The sequence below is a fragment of the Heterocephalus glaber genome, unplaced genomic scaffold (genome assembly GCF_053883595.1).
Source record: "Heterocephalus glaber isolate CG9 unplaced genomic scaffold, H.glaber_assembly_v1.0 deba00001571, whole genome shotgun sequence".
Lineage (NCBI taxonomy): Eukaryota > Metazoa > Chordata > Mammalia > Rodentia > Bathyergidae > Heterocephalus > Heterocephalus glaber.
In genome coordinates this window covers 1,959,780-1,974,911 of record NW_028258356.1, presented here as the reverse complement: position 1 = coordinate 1,974,911, position 15,132 = coordinate 1,959,780, and the positions used below count along the sequence as shown (strand labels likewise).

Here is a 15,132-nt window from a genome sequence, read left to right as displayed (position 1 = left end):
TTGTGCTCACTTTGCATCCTACAGGACAGAGTGATAAGTGCAGGTCAGATAGTGCCTGAGAAGGGGGAAACTGTCCCTTTCTTACAGTTTTCCTAGTGGAGATTTTCATAACTTATTCTGATGCTAAAACAGATTTTAATTAGTAAAAATTACAGCCCAGTGTCCTTAACATTTGTCTGATTTTAACAAGTAGTCAGTCAATTAACATTCGAAAGTAATCATGAGAAGACATAATATATGAGGATAACCTACTATTTTTACAAATGCCCCTTAGGGGGGAAAACAGGACAAGCAAATCTCACTGGAAGACTGCCCGAATTCTACAGAGCTGGAATATGCCTATATCAAACAGTATATTGGTACAACCTGAAAATACTATAGCTCAAGGTATTTTCATTGTAGCAATACTTCTAATAGAATTCTGAGCTACTTATCCTAACTTAGAACTATTATAATTTTAAATTTATTTAATTCCTAAAAAAAAGTTAAAACCCAATGGGCTTAAGAAATAAGCACACAAAGTGAAGACAAAAAAATTCTATCTTCTCAAAAAACAAAGATTTTAATATCTAGAAATCTTGCCTTCTTTTTTTTGTTTTGTTTTGTTTTTTGGGTTTTTTTGGTACCGGGGATCGAACTCGGGTCCTTGTGCTTGCAAGGCAGGCAGCGAAACCACTGAGCTAAATCCCCAGCCCAATATCTGGAAATCTTTAGAAAAGGAACAAATAATGTTTTTTGTGTGTAAGAAACATTACCCAAAGTCCTCCTGGTTCTAGACTACTTTGGGGCTTGGTATTTCTAATATGACAAAGGTACAATGAATAGTTCATGAATTTACTTAGGATGGATCTAAGAAAAGTGAAGGTTTAGATTCTAAAATCTAAAATTTGAAATAAATCAACAGCATAAAAATAACTAAAAGCAACTCCTATAGTACTTTTAGAAAATACAGAATATCTAATAAAAAAGCAATAAAAGCCTTAATGAATATTGAAGGCAGCTAACAGGTAGGGAGGTATAAGAAACGTGACTCCAGGTGAAAGGTTTGTTAGCAGAAAACTAGGGCCTGTATAAACATTTCCATAACCATCATTTTTGGTAAGTATCCCGGCACAGAGTCCTTTCCAAGGATTACAGAAATGTTTTCAGTATTTCTGGAGAGCTTATTCTTAATACTCCCTTCCCCCAAAAATCCCAAAAAACTCTCAAACTGTATAGGGAAAACTGAGAGAGCAGGGAGAGATAGCACTCTTTCTGTACTTTGGTGTCTGAACCAGCTTTATTCAGATGACATTTCCAAAAGCCATGGATACCAAATCCCTTGACATGCAAAACCCTACAAATTCTATAAAAAGTATTACTAAAATATCTATAAATACCACTTGTCAATTTGGTTTTGATCTAGGGCAAGTACATTGTTTATGCTTCAATTTTTATGAATGGATTTTGTCGTTTTCCATAATCTTTATATATGTAGTGATAAGCCTCATTCAGATTAAAATGAATTACAAACAGGTAAGCTTTAAAAGGTAGGTGGGTGCACCATTCTAAAAACCAAAGCGCAAATGGTTCAAAAAGTCTTAATCCATGGGAAAAAAGTTAACACTCATACAGCACAAGTTAGAGGTGAAAATTCACATAATGGAGGCCAAAATTAAAGAAGTAATTTTTTCTTAAATATTAAGATGGAAAATTACAAAACATAAATAGAAGGGGATATAACAGTAAGATGTCTCTTAAGTGTAGGATACAAAACACTTAAAGGAGATACTCTACTGAAAGTGAATGCTTTTAAGTTAATCCTTAAAAGAAGGAGAGGAAGGACTGATCTAATGAAAAGGAAGCAGAAAAGGGGTTTCCAATAGGTACAGCAAAAATGGATCTATGGTCTTACTTCAATGAAGGATCTATATTTCTACCAGGCTCTACATAAATTTAAAAAACTCTTAAGAAAGTGGGAGATAAACTGAGATTCTTTATATTTAAGACCATTTTTCAGACCTGAAATAGTCGGTGCTTCAATTTCTTTAAACCTCACACATTCTCTGATGTTACCTCTCATAAGCCATAGCAAAAAATGTTTTTCTTGAATTTAATTTCAAACATCTTTTTATGTTCAAAAGAATCTACAAATCGCATGAATATTAATTATACAGAATAGATCTGGGCAAGCTAAGGAAGTAATTTTCAAATGTTTTCTGAAAAGCAAGAGCCTCAAGAGGTAGAAACAGAAAGGTAATGAAGACCTAGGCTGTAATCATACAAAATTATTTCTAAAAAACAGCCCTTAAGACAAAAAGAATCTGTAATACTAGATCATGATTTTTGGTACAAGGAAGACAGAAAATGATAGGGCCTTCGGTAATCAATCTGTCACGCATTGTCACTCTTTCTCACATACAGTATTTGGTGAATATACGCATTCAACAAATACTGCTGATGTGTACACCAGATTCTGTGCCTTCACTGTATCTATATTTTTGTTAACATCAAACCTAGAGGTTAGCAGAAATATCCTAGTCCTCTGTCAAGGCTTCAAAGAAAAAGATATTGGACATTTGTATTCCTGTAGAAATCAAAAACATAGCTACCTGCCTGAAAGAAAAGCTACCTGCCTCAAGAAAAAGGCAGCAGCTTTAAAGTTGGTGAAAGAAAACTAAAACCTGCTCCTTTTTAGACCATGGTAAATGTTGCAAAGTTGCATTCTATGATTATATGCCTTCCCTCACTTTTTTCTTAGCTTTTTTTAAAAATACGAGTTTTCTGGTCCTGCTACACTCTTTGGAGAATACAAAGTTGTTGTTTTTTTTTAAACAAACATTTCTTTGATATAATACTGTTTTTTCAACTTAAAGTTAACTATTTCTTACAACACTACACTTTTATGTAATCATTTATGAGATAATTTTATGAGGAAAATAATTTATAAGAAAATTATTATGTCTAAACTAATAAAATAACTCATTGGCAAAATGGCCCAACATCCACCCTCAAAATATCGATGACAGTACCACTGTTTCCCCCAGCTTTTCCCACCACATACTTACCTGTGCAAGTTCTTTCAACATTTGCTACTCTGGGAATTGGAAAGCTCAGAGCTGGAGGCTGAAGTGAAGAAGGAAAGGTTGGAGGGTGAGCCATGGCACTAGCCCCACACTAGGAGCTCCCCTGAGATATTACAGCAGGGTTGACACCATAGCTCTGAAGTTCAAACTCCAGCAAACGATAAGAAAGGAGTCCAACCAGAACATGATAAACGATGGAATTCTTCTGCTCTTTGAAAAATAAGGAAATCATGCTATAAAGATCTGAATGTCCAGTTTCAACATTATGACTCCCTGTTCAACTCTTCACTACTACCCAACCCCAGAATCATTTTTTAGATTGTACTAATTAAAGAACAGAAAGCAGAGATCTCTACAAATCTGCATACTTTTCCAGAAAATACAAGAACAGGGCTTACCTGGCCATCATGAAAACATCTTAAGACAATTTGTTCAAATACTCTGGCTATCTGCTCCTTGAAAATTCCCTTGCTCTCCTGAGTATTCAACATTAAGTCTAAAAACCTCATAACACATTAATGTCATCTACCAGGAGAAACAAAGTTGCAATACAGGACATGTACTTCCTAAAAATGAGCCATTTAACTTATAAAAACAAGGGATAACTCTAGTATAAGTATATTTCTTGGGAAGAAATTAATTTATGTGTTCCATGTTGATAAAAAGAAATGAGCACCATTCCATTGGAGGGACATTTTAATCAAACTAAATGATAAAGGGAAAAATAAAGATTTTAAATAACAAATTATCTGAAAATAGCATTTAAATGACATATGCAATGAATTCCCTTTGGTTTTTTTCCAGTGCTTGATTGAACACTTGCACATGCTAGGGAAGCACTGTACCACTGAGCTACTACCTCAGGCCTTATTAACTTTTATAAAAAAGTTAAGACTTTGTCAACCCTTGTATTTTAAAAATACACAGGCATATCAGAATACTGAATTGCATATGAAATAGTTAAAAATGAAAAATATTATTCTTTCAGTAAGGGAATATGGGGCTTTTAAAACACTTCTAAGTATCTGCCAAAGAAATTAATTTAATAAACACTGAGAATCTACAAAGACATTACGCATTGGCTCTTACATACTTTATCCATTTAATGTTTAGAAAATAGGAACATCACAAATAAAAGAAGCAGAGGGAAAAACATATTTACAGTGAGTTTCTGCACTATTACTAAGGCCTCTTAAGTAACCCTACCCTTTGTTACCATTCTCCCTCTTATTGCGCTCCAGCTACCCTGACCTCTTGCCTTTCCTCAAACACATCAGGCATGTTTCTGTCTTCAGGTCTTTGCAATTACATCCTCTAGGAACGCTCTTCCCCTAGATTATCTACATGGCTTCCTACTTTACCTACTTCAGGTATTCAATTACCTTTATTTCCCTGTCTACTTATAATTACCCCTTCCCTCAACCATTTACATTTAGTTTTGTTTCCTTTATCTTTTCCAATCGACACTTTACACTTGTCTTTCACAACAGTGATATCCTATCAAATAGACTATAGAATGTCTTGTAAATTTTTTTTTTGTTACTGGGGACTGAACTCAGGACCTTGTACTTGCGAGGCAGGTGGCAGCATCAGAGCTAAATCCCCAGCTGTCTTGTAATTTTGATGTCTGATATTTTCTCAGAATCAGATTAAGGTTATATGTTTTTAATATAACACCACCACAAATGTGATCTGCCTTCTCAAATGAGTCATATATGATGTACATATATTCCAATATAAAGAGCACTGTATTAATACATCTTATTGTGGGTGATACTAACTTTGATCTTGGTTCAGGTGTCACATTTATTATTTTTTCCACCATAAATATCTTTCTTTTTTGAAACAATGTTTTGGGGAACCAGTTTGAGAGCATGCAAATATCCATTTGTTCTTAAATTTTTGACCATTATCTACAGCATTCATCCACGGATACTGCCTCTAGCACCTATGCTGTGGTGTTCTAATGGTGGTTTTCTATTTTTTCATTCTTCTATATTTGTAAAGAGAAATGCAAGGTCCATGATCTTTAAAAGACCTCTTAAATATGATGAACACAAAGCAAAGACTACCTAGCCCAAAGTGATACAGGTAGAAGTGAGAATAATGGCTCAAACACAAAATCCTTTAGCAATCATCTTTTAACTTTATCACAGTGCCTTTGTCCTGGAAGAAAAGGTTTAAAATTTCACATGCCCCAAGCATCCTCTCTCAGTATTTCTGGCCCTAAATTAAAAAAAAAAAAAAAAAAAAAGTTTTCCTATTTTTTCCTTGAAAAAGTATCTTATTTTCATTAACACTTTATAACACTAATTTATTGTATCAGATTAAACAAAAAGGACATAATACTATTCTATGCTGTACCACACAGTATTTTATTTTGGTTCTGATTTTCTGAGACAGGTTCTCACAATACTGTCCAGGGTGGACTCAAAGTCAAAATCCTCCTGCCTCAACCTCCTGCATGAGTGCTGGGATTACAGATATGCGCAACAATGCCAGCTAACACAGCTTTTTTGAGTAAGGAATACTAATTAATAGCACCATTACCTTACAGGAAGATGAATGACCACTGAACTTATGGGGCTATTAAGACTCTAGGGAGTCTTGAGGGAGGCAACACCAGAAAGAAATACAGGAACAACTCTCAGGGTTAACACAGGGCTGGGAACTGTTTAGGTTCCTTCCTACAGGTACTCAGATAAAGTACTGCTTCAGTAGCTGAAGAAAAACTAGCCCTAAATATAAAGGTTACTCAAATGGGAAGGAGACTGAGAGATGGAGGGATGGGAGAGGGAATGGACGAGAAGGGGATGTAAAAAGAATTAAGATGTGTTATGTACATGCAACAACTCCCCACTATGAATGCAACCATTATGTACTGCAAACATGTACTAAAAATGTACATATAAAAAAAAAAAAAAATCTCAAAAGGATCAAATTGATCAAATACTTTCTAGGTAACTTAAACCCCCACAAATCTCAAGAATTAACAGAAATATACACAGTCTGCAAAAAAAAAAAATGCATATACACTTCAGGAAAAGAAAAACTTGTATAAACACTTTAATATTAAATTTAACGAGACATCATGAGATTAATACAAGTTACCTTTGGCCTCTACAATTACAAGAGGTGCTCATTAGCTTCCAAACATTTATTATTTTTCTTTTCCTGGAGTATGCACACATTTTTTTTTGGCGGACGCTGTATATTCCAATAAAATAAAGTCCCAAGAATTAACGCCTAAGCTAAAATCATCTGCCATTCAAAGCAATAAAATATAACAGATAAAAGGGAGGGGAAAAAACTGCAAAAATCAAGAGAATGCACTTTGTGTCTACTGACAGAAATGAAACAAAAATTACATAGAGGTTAGTAGACAGTGACATTAAAAGTTATAATTACATTTCATATGCAAAAGAAGGTAGAAGAATGGCATGCTAAAAAGATAAGTGAACTTGAAATCATAACAACAGATATACTTTAAAAAACATTAGAAGAGAAAAAATGAAGAGAGCATCTGTAAGCTGGGGACAACTTCAGGGCACTTTAATGTATGTGTCATTGAAATTCCCAGAGAACAGCAGATACAGAAAAAATAAAAAAGCAAAGGACACAAAAAATCCCCCAATTTGTTAAAAACTATAAGGACACAATTTCAAGAAGCACAACAAACCCCAAGCAACTCAGTCATGAAGAAAATTAGACCAAGATAGATCATAATCAAAATTATATATCAAAAAAATATATATATCCCCTAAGAAAAACAAGGACAAATTTTAAAAATCTTAATAGTAGCCAAAGAGAAAAAGAAACATTATATACAGCAGATTTTTCAAAAGGCTTTTCAGGCATACAAAAACACTAGGAATATTCATCACCATCAGAAATAGGAAAAAAATGTTTTTAGTCCTTTAGCTAGAAGGAATATGGTAAGAGAAAAACTATAGGAGACAGAAAAAAAGAAATGGAAAGAAAGAAGGAAAACGGAGGGAAGAAAAAAGAAGGAAATAGAAAGAAAGAGAAGAAAAAGAATTACCAAACCTATATAGCTGTAGATAATGATAAAAAGCAGAAAGAACACTATCATTACCTTTCAAAATTACAATAAAACAAGATTATGCAAACAGATTAAGTAGAAAATTTTTCTCTTAGGAAGTAAAATTTCAACTGAGACCTAGAAAAATCTGTATATGTGTGTACATGTTTGTTAGTACATTAAACTATTAAAAAATCAAAATGTTCCACTCAAAAACAATTAAAAATGCTGCATGAGATACTTATTCAGCCAACCAACAAATATTTACTGTCTAATATATGCTAGGTATTACTTTTTTTTTTTTTTTTGGTACCGGGGATCGAACTTGGGACCTTGAGCTTGTGAGGCAGGCACCAGAACCACTGAGCTAAATCCCCGGCCCCTACTAGTTATTACTTTTGAACAGAGATATTATACTGCACAAAATATTTTAAATGTATTGTCAAGCCTGAAAGGAAATTGAGCAAACATTTTATGCACATAAACAAATAACTGGTATTATAGTAACCACATTCCTTAACCACACTGGAAGTACATACAAATCAGCACAGTGTGGTAGTACATGTCTGTAATCCAAACACTCTGGGAGGCTGAGGCAGGATAATCAAAACTTCAAGCCCAGCCTAGGCAACTCCATCTCAAAATAAAAAATAAAAAGGAAGGGCTGGGAATGTAGCTCAGTTCAAGGGCCCTGAGTTCAATGGCTAGTACCACAAAAAAGGAAGAAAAAAAAAAAGAAAGGGGAGAGAGGGAGAGGGGGAAAGGGAGAGGGAAAGGGAGAGGGAGAGGGAGAGGGACAAGGAGAGGGAGAGGGAGGGAGGGGAGGGAGAACAGGAGTGCAAGAGCAACCATGGATGGATGAACAGGGGGAAAGGTGGACTGGAGGGAGGAATCAGCAATAAAAAGACAAAAAGAAAAACTTGGAAAACCTTAAAAACATTCAAGTTCAAGGGACAGTAAAATAAACCCTAAGAAGTGAAGTAAAAGTACTGAAGATTATTGATGAACACTAAACAAAAATTTAAAAATTATCTGCAGGAAGCTAAAAGTTGATTCCTAGTAAAATTGACAAGTCTCCAGCATATACAGAAAAAATGCACATAGTAAGCACTCTTAAGAATGAGAAAGATTTTGCAGAGAAAAAAATATATTACAAAGTAGCATACTTTACCCTAATAAAACATATCTAACAATTCCCTATCAAACATCATATTTAATGGTAATAACTTAGCTTTCCATGTAAGATAACAAGAGACAGATTACTATTAACATTTCTTTTCAAGTGCATATCAGAAGTATTAGTGAGTTGAGAAAAGAAATGCAAGCCATAAATTATAAACAAAGTTACAAAACTGTCATTTCCAAAAGATATGTTTATCTACATGAAAACATTCCTCCAAAAATGTTAAGCAACACTGATGGATACAAAAGCCAATTTAAAAAGCTATTTCAATTTAGCAGTAGCATTACAAAATACAATCTTAAAAAATACCATTTACAACTACCTCCCCAAATCAACAAAAAAGTACTTGGGTGTAAATCTAACTAAAGATTTACAAGTCTATTGTTAAATATAAAACTGGGAGAAAGTACAGAAGACCTCAATATATAAATTCATGGATAGAAAGAATATCATAAGCCTATTAATTCTTCCTGACTAAAAATAAAGTCAGTACAATTCTATTTATAAATTCAATACTTTTTTTTGTTGGAAAGGAGTCTTTTCAAGAATATTCTGAATTTTTCATAGAGCAAAATGGCTAAGCCATTCATGAAAACCAAAGTTAACACCGAGACATGATTATTTAACATAAAGGCATAGGAATTTAAAAAACATACTGGTACAGGCACAGACAAACACATCAAAGTAAAGGAACAGAGACAGAAGAAACAAACCCATGCATATAAATGTGGTTGACAATATAGCCAAGGAACTAGCACCATTTATTAGTTAAAGAAGATAGAACAAATTGATACATGATGCTAATGAATGGACCAGATAGACAGTAAAGGAAACTGGATTCTTCACACCATATCTAAACTTCAATTTTGGACGGATTAAATTTAAATATAAAAGGCAACACAAAAAAATCTAGACTCATTGGATAATATCTTATTTACTTAATTCCAATAAGGAAAGATGTCTCAAATATCATCTCAATAGACTGGGAAAAAATTTAAATTCTGACATTACCAAATGTTGGAGCAGAATGAACACGGGATAGAATTCAAAATTTGTATAAATGCTCCAAACTATATTTCTAGATTTCTTGTGAATTTAATATCCTGAAATATTAGAATATGGGTTTTTAAAAGATAACATCTCTAATTTCATGTAAGTTTCCTCTTCTGTTGTTTTTGTGTAGTGTTTGAAAATACACAATTTGTTTCCCGAAATTTTTCTGGTCCTATCTCCCTCCTCCATTTTTATCTGCACCTTCTTTTCCAATGTCTCTGCTTTTCATGCCCTGCTGTATTCTGATTCCTCTCCTTATGAGATCTCAAAAGATCATTCTCAAGAGTTAACAGACCTATGCTGCTCCAGTTACTTTGGCCTTATCACAGGTCCCTTATGCAACCTAACATGGTTGGCAAAATCTATCTTAATTTCAAACTGGCTAATTGTACTTACCAGTGAATACCAATGAATACCACTTGAATACTTCCAAGTGTTTCTACTCTCAGGTCCATCACACAATGTGTCTCTCTACATTTTTCTCCACAAAAACTGATACATGTCATCTTTCCTTAGTTCTCATCTACCTATATTTTGGGGTTCCTTTGGACACCATGTCACTAATTTTGTTACAAAGATTTTCATGAGCTTTGGCTTTGCTACCTAGCCATTCTCATTTTTATGAGAAAATTTAGAAGATTAAAAAAAATAAGTTGCCGTGTATATTTTCTATGGTTCACAGATATGTTTGTAGTAATATGTTAAATTTCATTTTAATGAATATATAATTTCATATTCATAATTGAAGCAGATCACTTATATGTAAAGTTTTTCTGAAAGAGAACACTTAATGTTTTATGTATAAAACCTAGGACATAAATTCTCAAAAGTACCAAAGGGAACACACAAGGATGCCACCAGATTATTTATTTTTTATTTTTATTTTTTTTAATGTTGTTTATTTTTTATTTTTTTTAATTTTTATTTTTTTTATTAAATTCTTTTATTAGTACATTGTAGGTATACAACACAATTACATTTCTCATTGGGAACTGTACCTTCACATAATGCATCTTGGTTCTTATTTTTTCCCCATTCCTAGACCTCCCTTCACCCCCTCCACCCTTCCCTATTTACAAAGACTTTATTTCCATTTTTTCCATTTCTCAGCATTTTTCCTTTCCCTTCTTTCCTTTCCCCTGCCCCTCCCACTACCCCTACCCCTTTGGACCTTTTCTTCCTATTTTACATTATCGATTATTCATTCTAATCATTGGTACATTTTAGGTATACAATATAATGACATTCATCATTGGAAATTTGCACCTTTACATAGTCTCTCTTGGTTCTTATATTTCACCCTTGCCCAGCCCTCCCTTCAACCCCTCCATTCCTCCTTATTTACGAAGATTTTGTTCCTATTTTTCCATTTTCTCATATTAACCCCATTCCCTTCTATCCTTTCCTCCAGATTATTTTAAATCTTCTTGGAAAACACCATAGCAGCTGTCATATACACCGTGTCAACTACTACTATAATTGAAACGGCATAACTACTTAGCAGAATTTCTTTTTTTTTTTTGGTACCGGGGTTTGAACTCAGGTCCTTGCACTTGCAAGGCAGGCGGCAGAACCACTAAGCTAAATCCCCGGCCCCTTAGCAGAATTTCTTTAGGCCTAGAGGAATTATAGGAAAAAAATTATCGAGATACTAAAGGATGTCATAAAGGAAGGATCTTGGTGAAATCTCGATCACATTAAAAAATGTAATTAGGGGCCGGGGATTTAGCTCATTGGTTCCCACAGCCTGCCTCACAAGCGCAAGGTTCCGAGTTTGATCTCAGTAACAAAAAAAAAAAAAATGTAATTAGAAGAGCAACTTCATTTTAGCAGCTGTATTATTCTAAGTGGATGAAAACATAAGTCATCCATTCTGAGTTTTTTCCTACCACCTTTCTTTTTATCTGGCTAGACACAATAGGTCACAGCCATTTGTTGACTGCAATAGTTTCAAGAGGAAAAAGAAAAAAGCTGTGAACCAGTGCACTGGATTCAGACATACATTTTTAAAACTATTTCTTCATCCAGGCACTTTCATGCACACTGAACACCAACTAAAACCTCCATTTTTCTTCTCTGGGCACTAGAGATCTACCCTGATAAATCTTCAACTATTAAGTATATTCCCACTGATTTTATATTATTAAATATTCTTTATAGTCATTATGTATCTTTTAACATACCACATATCATAGACTCTAAGAAGATTTGATGCTCATACTATTTTTAATCACACTAGAAGGGAGCCACAAAAGTCACAAGCTACCTATGCTACAGCTATGACTCTAAGACTTCGTCACTTACAAGATCCTGGACCGCACAGAGATAAAAATTTTCAATAATATATACAAAAAAAGGAAAGTGACATTTCATTGTTTATGCTTGTATTTTTGCTCCAGTATAAAAGAAAAATGTTTATTTGTATATAGTACTACATAAAGCTTATACACTAAATAGAAACATAGTTACTGGTACATTTGTACTTGTTACAAAATTAGATAACTTGTGTTTTAAATGCTTTACACATTATTCAAAATCTTTGGTCAATTTCAGATAGGTGTTGAGGCCTTATGCAGCATCTGAGAAACTGTTTAGGGTTCTGGATAGACCAGAAACTCATTATTTTTTCTATTCTTTTGAATACTTTTATATGGGGCGCTACTTTCCCCAAAACTGCCCCACATAAGGCTACACTTGTATATATGTAACCAAACATATAAAATAAAAATGAATGAAATAAAATTCAAACTGATGATTAATTTTAGAAAAGACAGGGGAAGAGACAGGATACAGAAATATCACCACAGGTATAGTAAGCATACTGCAAAATACATATTTGTTAAAAACAAAGACAACAAATCACATCTGCACTTAGTCACTAATAGGCCTGAAAAGATACACACCAAACTGTTAAGAGTAAAATTATAAATGTGAGCTTTCACATTGCATTTTATATTTTTTTCTTTAACATTTTTCAATGAGCCATCTTTTACTTCTGTGATTTAAAAAATCAATACAAGGGAAATGACTTCACATTGAAAAGTTCTATTCAAAGTAACAAGAGTGAAATATCTCAGAAATACTACTAGTAGGTTATCCAGCACATTTCCCTATTTCTTCTTTTCCATTATTTCACTGCTTTACTTAGCTTTATTGAAACAATATGAATTGAGCACCTGTCTATATATACTAACCACTATGCTAGGTATGGGCAATATCAATATAAATATAGTCCTAGTTTTCAAGAAGTTTAATACATACAGCAGCATCGTCTAAAGAAATTTCTGCAATGACGAAAACATTCTAATGTATGCTCAATACGTTCTAATCTATGTTCAATATGGTAGGGATTAGCAGCATATAGCCACTGAGCATCTCAAATGTGGCTTATGTGACTGACAAGCTAAATTTTTTAGTATTACTTTATATAAATAGTCATTTGTTGCTAGTGCCTACAGTACTGGACAGCACGGGTCTATAGGAGAAAAAAATAAACAGAGAACTGCAATGTATTATAGCAAACACTAAAGTAGAAGTATGTAGAAAGACTACAAAAGCAAGAGAAAGGTGTGCTGAGCCAATTGTAGAATGATTTCTGGGAAAACCGTAATCAAATTCTCGAATTATGTGATAGTAAGACATTAAATGAAGGAAACCAAAATAAGCGAAAGCTTGAAAGTGTAAAAGTGCATAATAGGGAAACTAAGAGGTTTTTTTATTACTAAATAGAAAAACCCACTATAGCGAGTAACAGAAGACACACTGGAAAGGTAAAAAACGTGGGGATCAAAAAATAAGAAGACTATGTATAATGTGTAATGGCAAAGCTTTTAGAGCTTTTATTGATAACAGCCTGCCACCGGATACATGCTATAGGTTCACCATTACTGGTCTACAGGGTTGAGTAAGAAAGTCACTGACCAGAGAGATTGGTTACTAAGACAATTTATATTTATGTATGCTAATATCTAAGATAAATTAGTAAATCAGAGGAAGATAAGAAAATTCTAGCCAAAAAAAAAAAAGGAAGAAAAATCAAGATTATATTTCCTTGGAAACAGCTTAATAACCCTCCCAAAACAAGTGAACTGTGAAACATTTAATACACTGCCTTACCTAATACACCAATCCATCCTATGCAAATAAACTTCAACTACTGTATCTCAATTTCAAATATCTAATTGGGCTTAAATATGCAGTGAGAAAGAAAACATACAAAGTATGTACCACCATAAAAATCAATACTTTAACTCATGCCAATGTGAAAACCACCTTTACAGAGAGCTAAGAAAGAATGAATCTTCCTGCACTAGCAAATTCCTAAGGCTTTAATTCTTAGGTTTTAATTAGGTCTATAAGGAAACGAGAAGTACAGAACTGTTATTCTTCTTGTTAAACTCTGGAATATTATCTCCCATTATCAGGATGCTTAAAGAATCAACTGCCCTCCAAAAGCTAAAGCCCTAAAAGATGAATGAAAATAGTTATAAATATGGATTAAAAAAATCTTACTTTAATCATGAAAAATAAACACCTCCAAAATAGAATTTTTAAAAATTGAAATGTTTTATCTAAGACTATACACACTCTAAAATAAAAATACTGTTTTAGTGATTTAATTCCTTTTAATATTATGCTATGAATCCCATATGCTTTTAACATACTTATCAAAACACTGAACAGGAAATTATATCTAGACATGCCCAGAGGTGGTTGCAAAATAATTTTACAATCCAGATTTAAGTAATTCTTGCCAGGATATTTCAATATGCATTAAGCATCACTATACAACAACAAAAGAGAAAAGGTAAATTATTTTCAGTCCGCAAAACCCTAATCAAAAATGCATTTTCCAGATAAACTCAGAAACCTATTATTATAAGTAATGTAACTGGAATAATAGTAGTGCTTTTAGAGTAGCATGAGCAGGAATAAGCCAAACTCTTTAAGTGTAAAACAAGACTCTGTTTTATTCCATTCTTAAGTATAAATTTTGGAATTTTACATGAATATGGTTTCATGAGGTATTAACTGCACTGCATAATCGAACAAAATTTCTATATTCACATTTTGCAAACTAGGTTATGAATACTGAAAAGTCACATAACCTAGAATCAAAAAATTTTTTAAATACTTTGGTAGAAACCACCAAAAGATGCAAAAGTCCAAAAAGATGGTTGTAATACAAATAATTAGCAAGGCTATACTGGTTAAGTCTTTGAGGACAAATCAGAAGAAAAGGTTATAGAAAGAACTAATTCAGCATAGATCCAGCTTACTCTGGCTTATTAAAATCATAAAGAAAGACCTGGCAAGAAACATCATGCATCAAGTTAGGCGAAACACTATGTAGGTTAAATATTAAAGTATCCATTGGGGATAGTACCTAAAACCAAGACTCAGATCTTATAATCAAAGGCTCTTTGCTATTATACACCATAAAAACTAATTTCTCCACTGTTCACATTCCCTTTTTGAGGAAAAAAATTAACTGCAATAAAACAAATGATTTATAGATACATGAATAGTTAACCAAGACTGCTGTTATCCCAGTTATCCCTTCATACCTGAGGAATGAAACTGGTGGAGGGGAAAGGAAGGTTGAAGACACAGTTGTGCAAGAAAACTAAAATTTATCTCTACTTGAGCTTTAAACTATTCTGCACTCTATACTACTAGATTACATATTTTAATAATAGACTACTATCAATGTTAAAGCAAGTTTTCTTTAAAAAATTAAATTTGTATGTTATTCCTTTTAAAACAAAACTACTATTTAATAGTGCTAT

At 33.2% G+C, this 15,132-nt stretch overlaps 1 protein-coding gene across 8 annotated transcripts in view; it reads right to left on the bottom strand.

Annotated features, from left to right (window-relative positions):
* Positions 1 to 15,132, bottom strand: part of Cnot2 (CCR4-NOT transcription complex subunit 2) — a 96,044-nt gene that overhangs the window by 50,705 nt on the left and 30,207 nt on the right. For 2 of the 8 annotated variants that reach the window (XM_004845051.4, XM_087192416.1), the window contains exon 3: positions 3,048 to 3,105. The exons of the other annotated variants lie outside the window; for them this stretch is intronic. In XM_004845051.4, coding sequence (XP_004845108.1) covers positions 3,048 to 3,068 — 21 coding nt within the window. In that variant the 5' untranslated portion in view covers positions 3,069 to 3,105. The remainder of the gene's footprint in view (positions 1 to 3,047; positions 3,106 to 15,132) is intronic. 8 annotated transcript variants of the gene reach the window in all.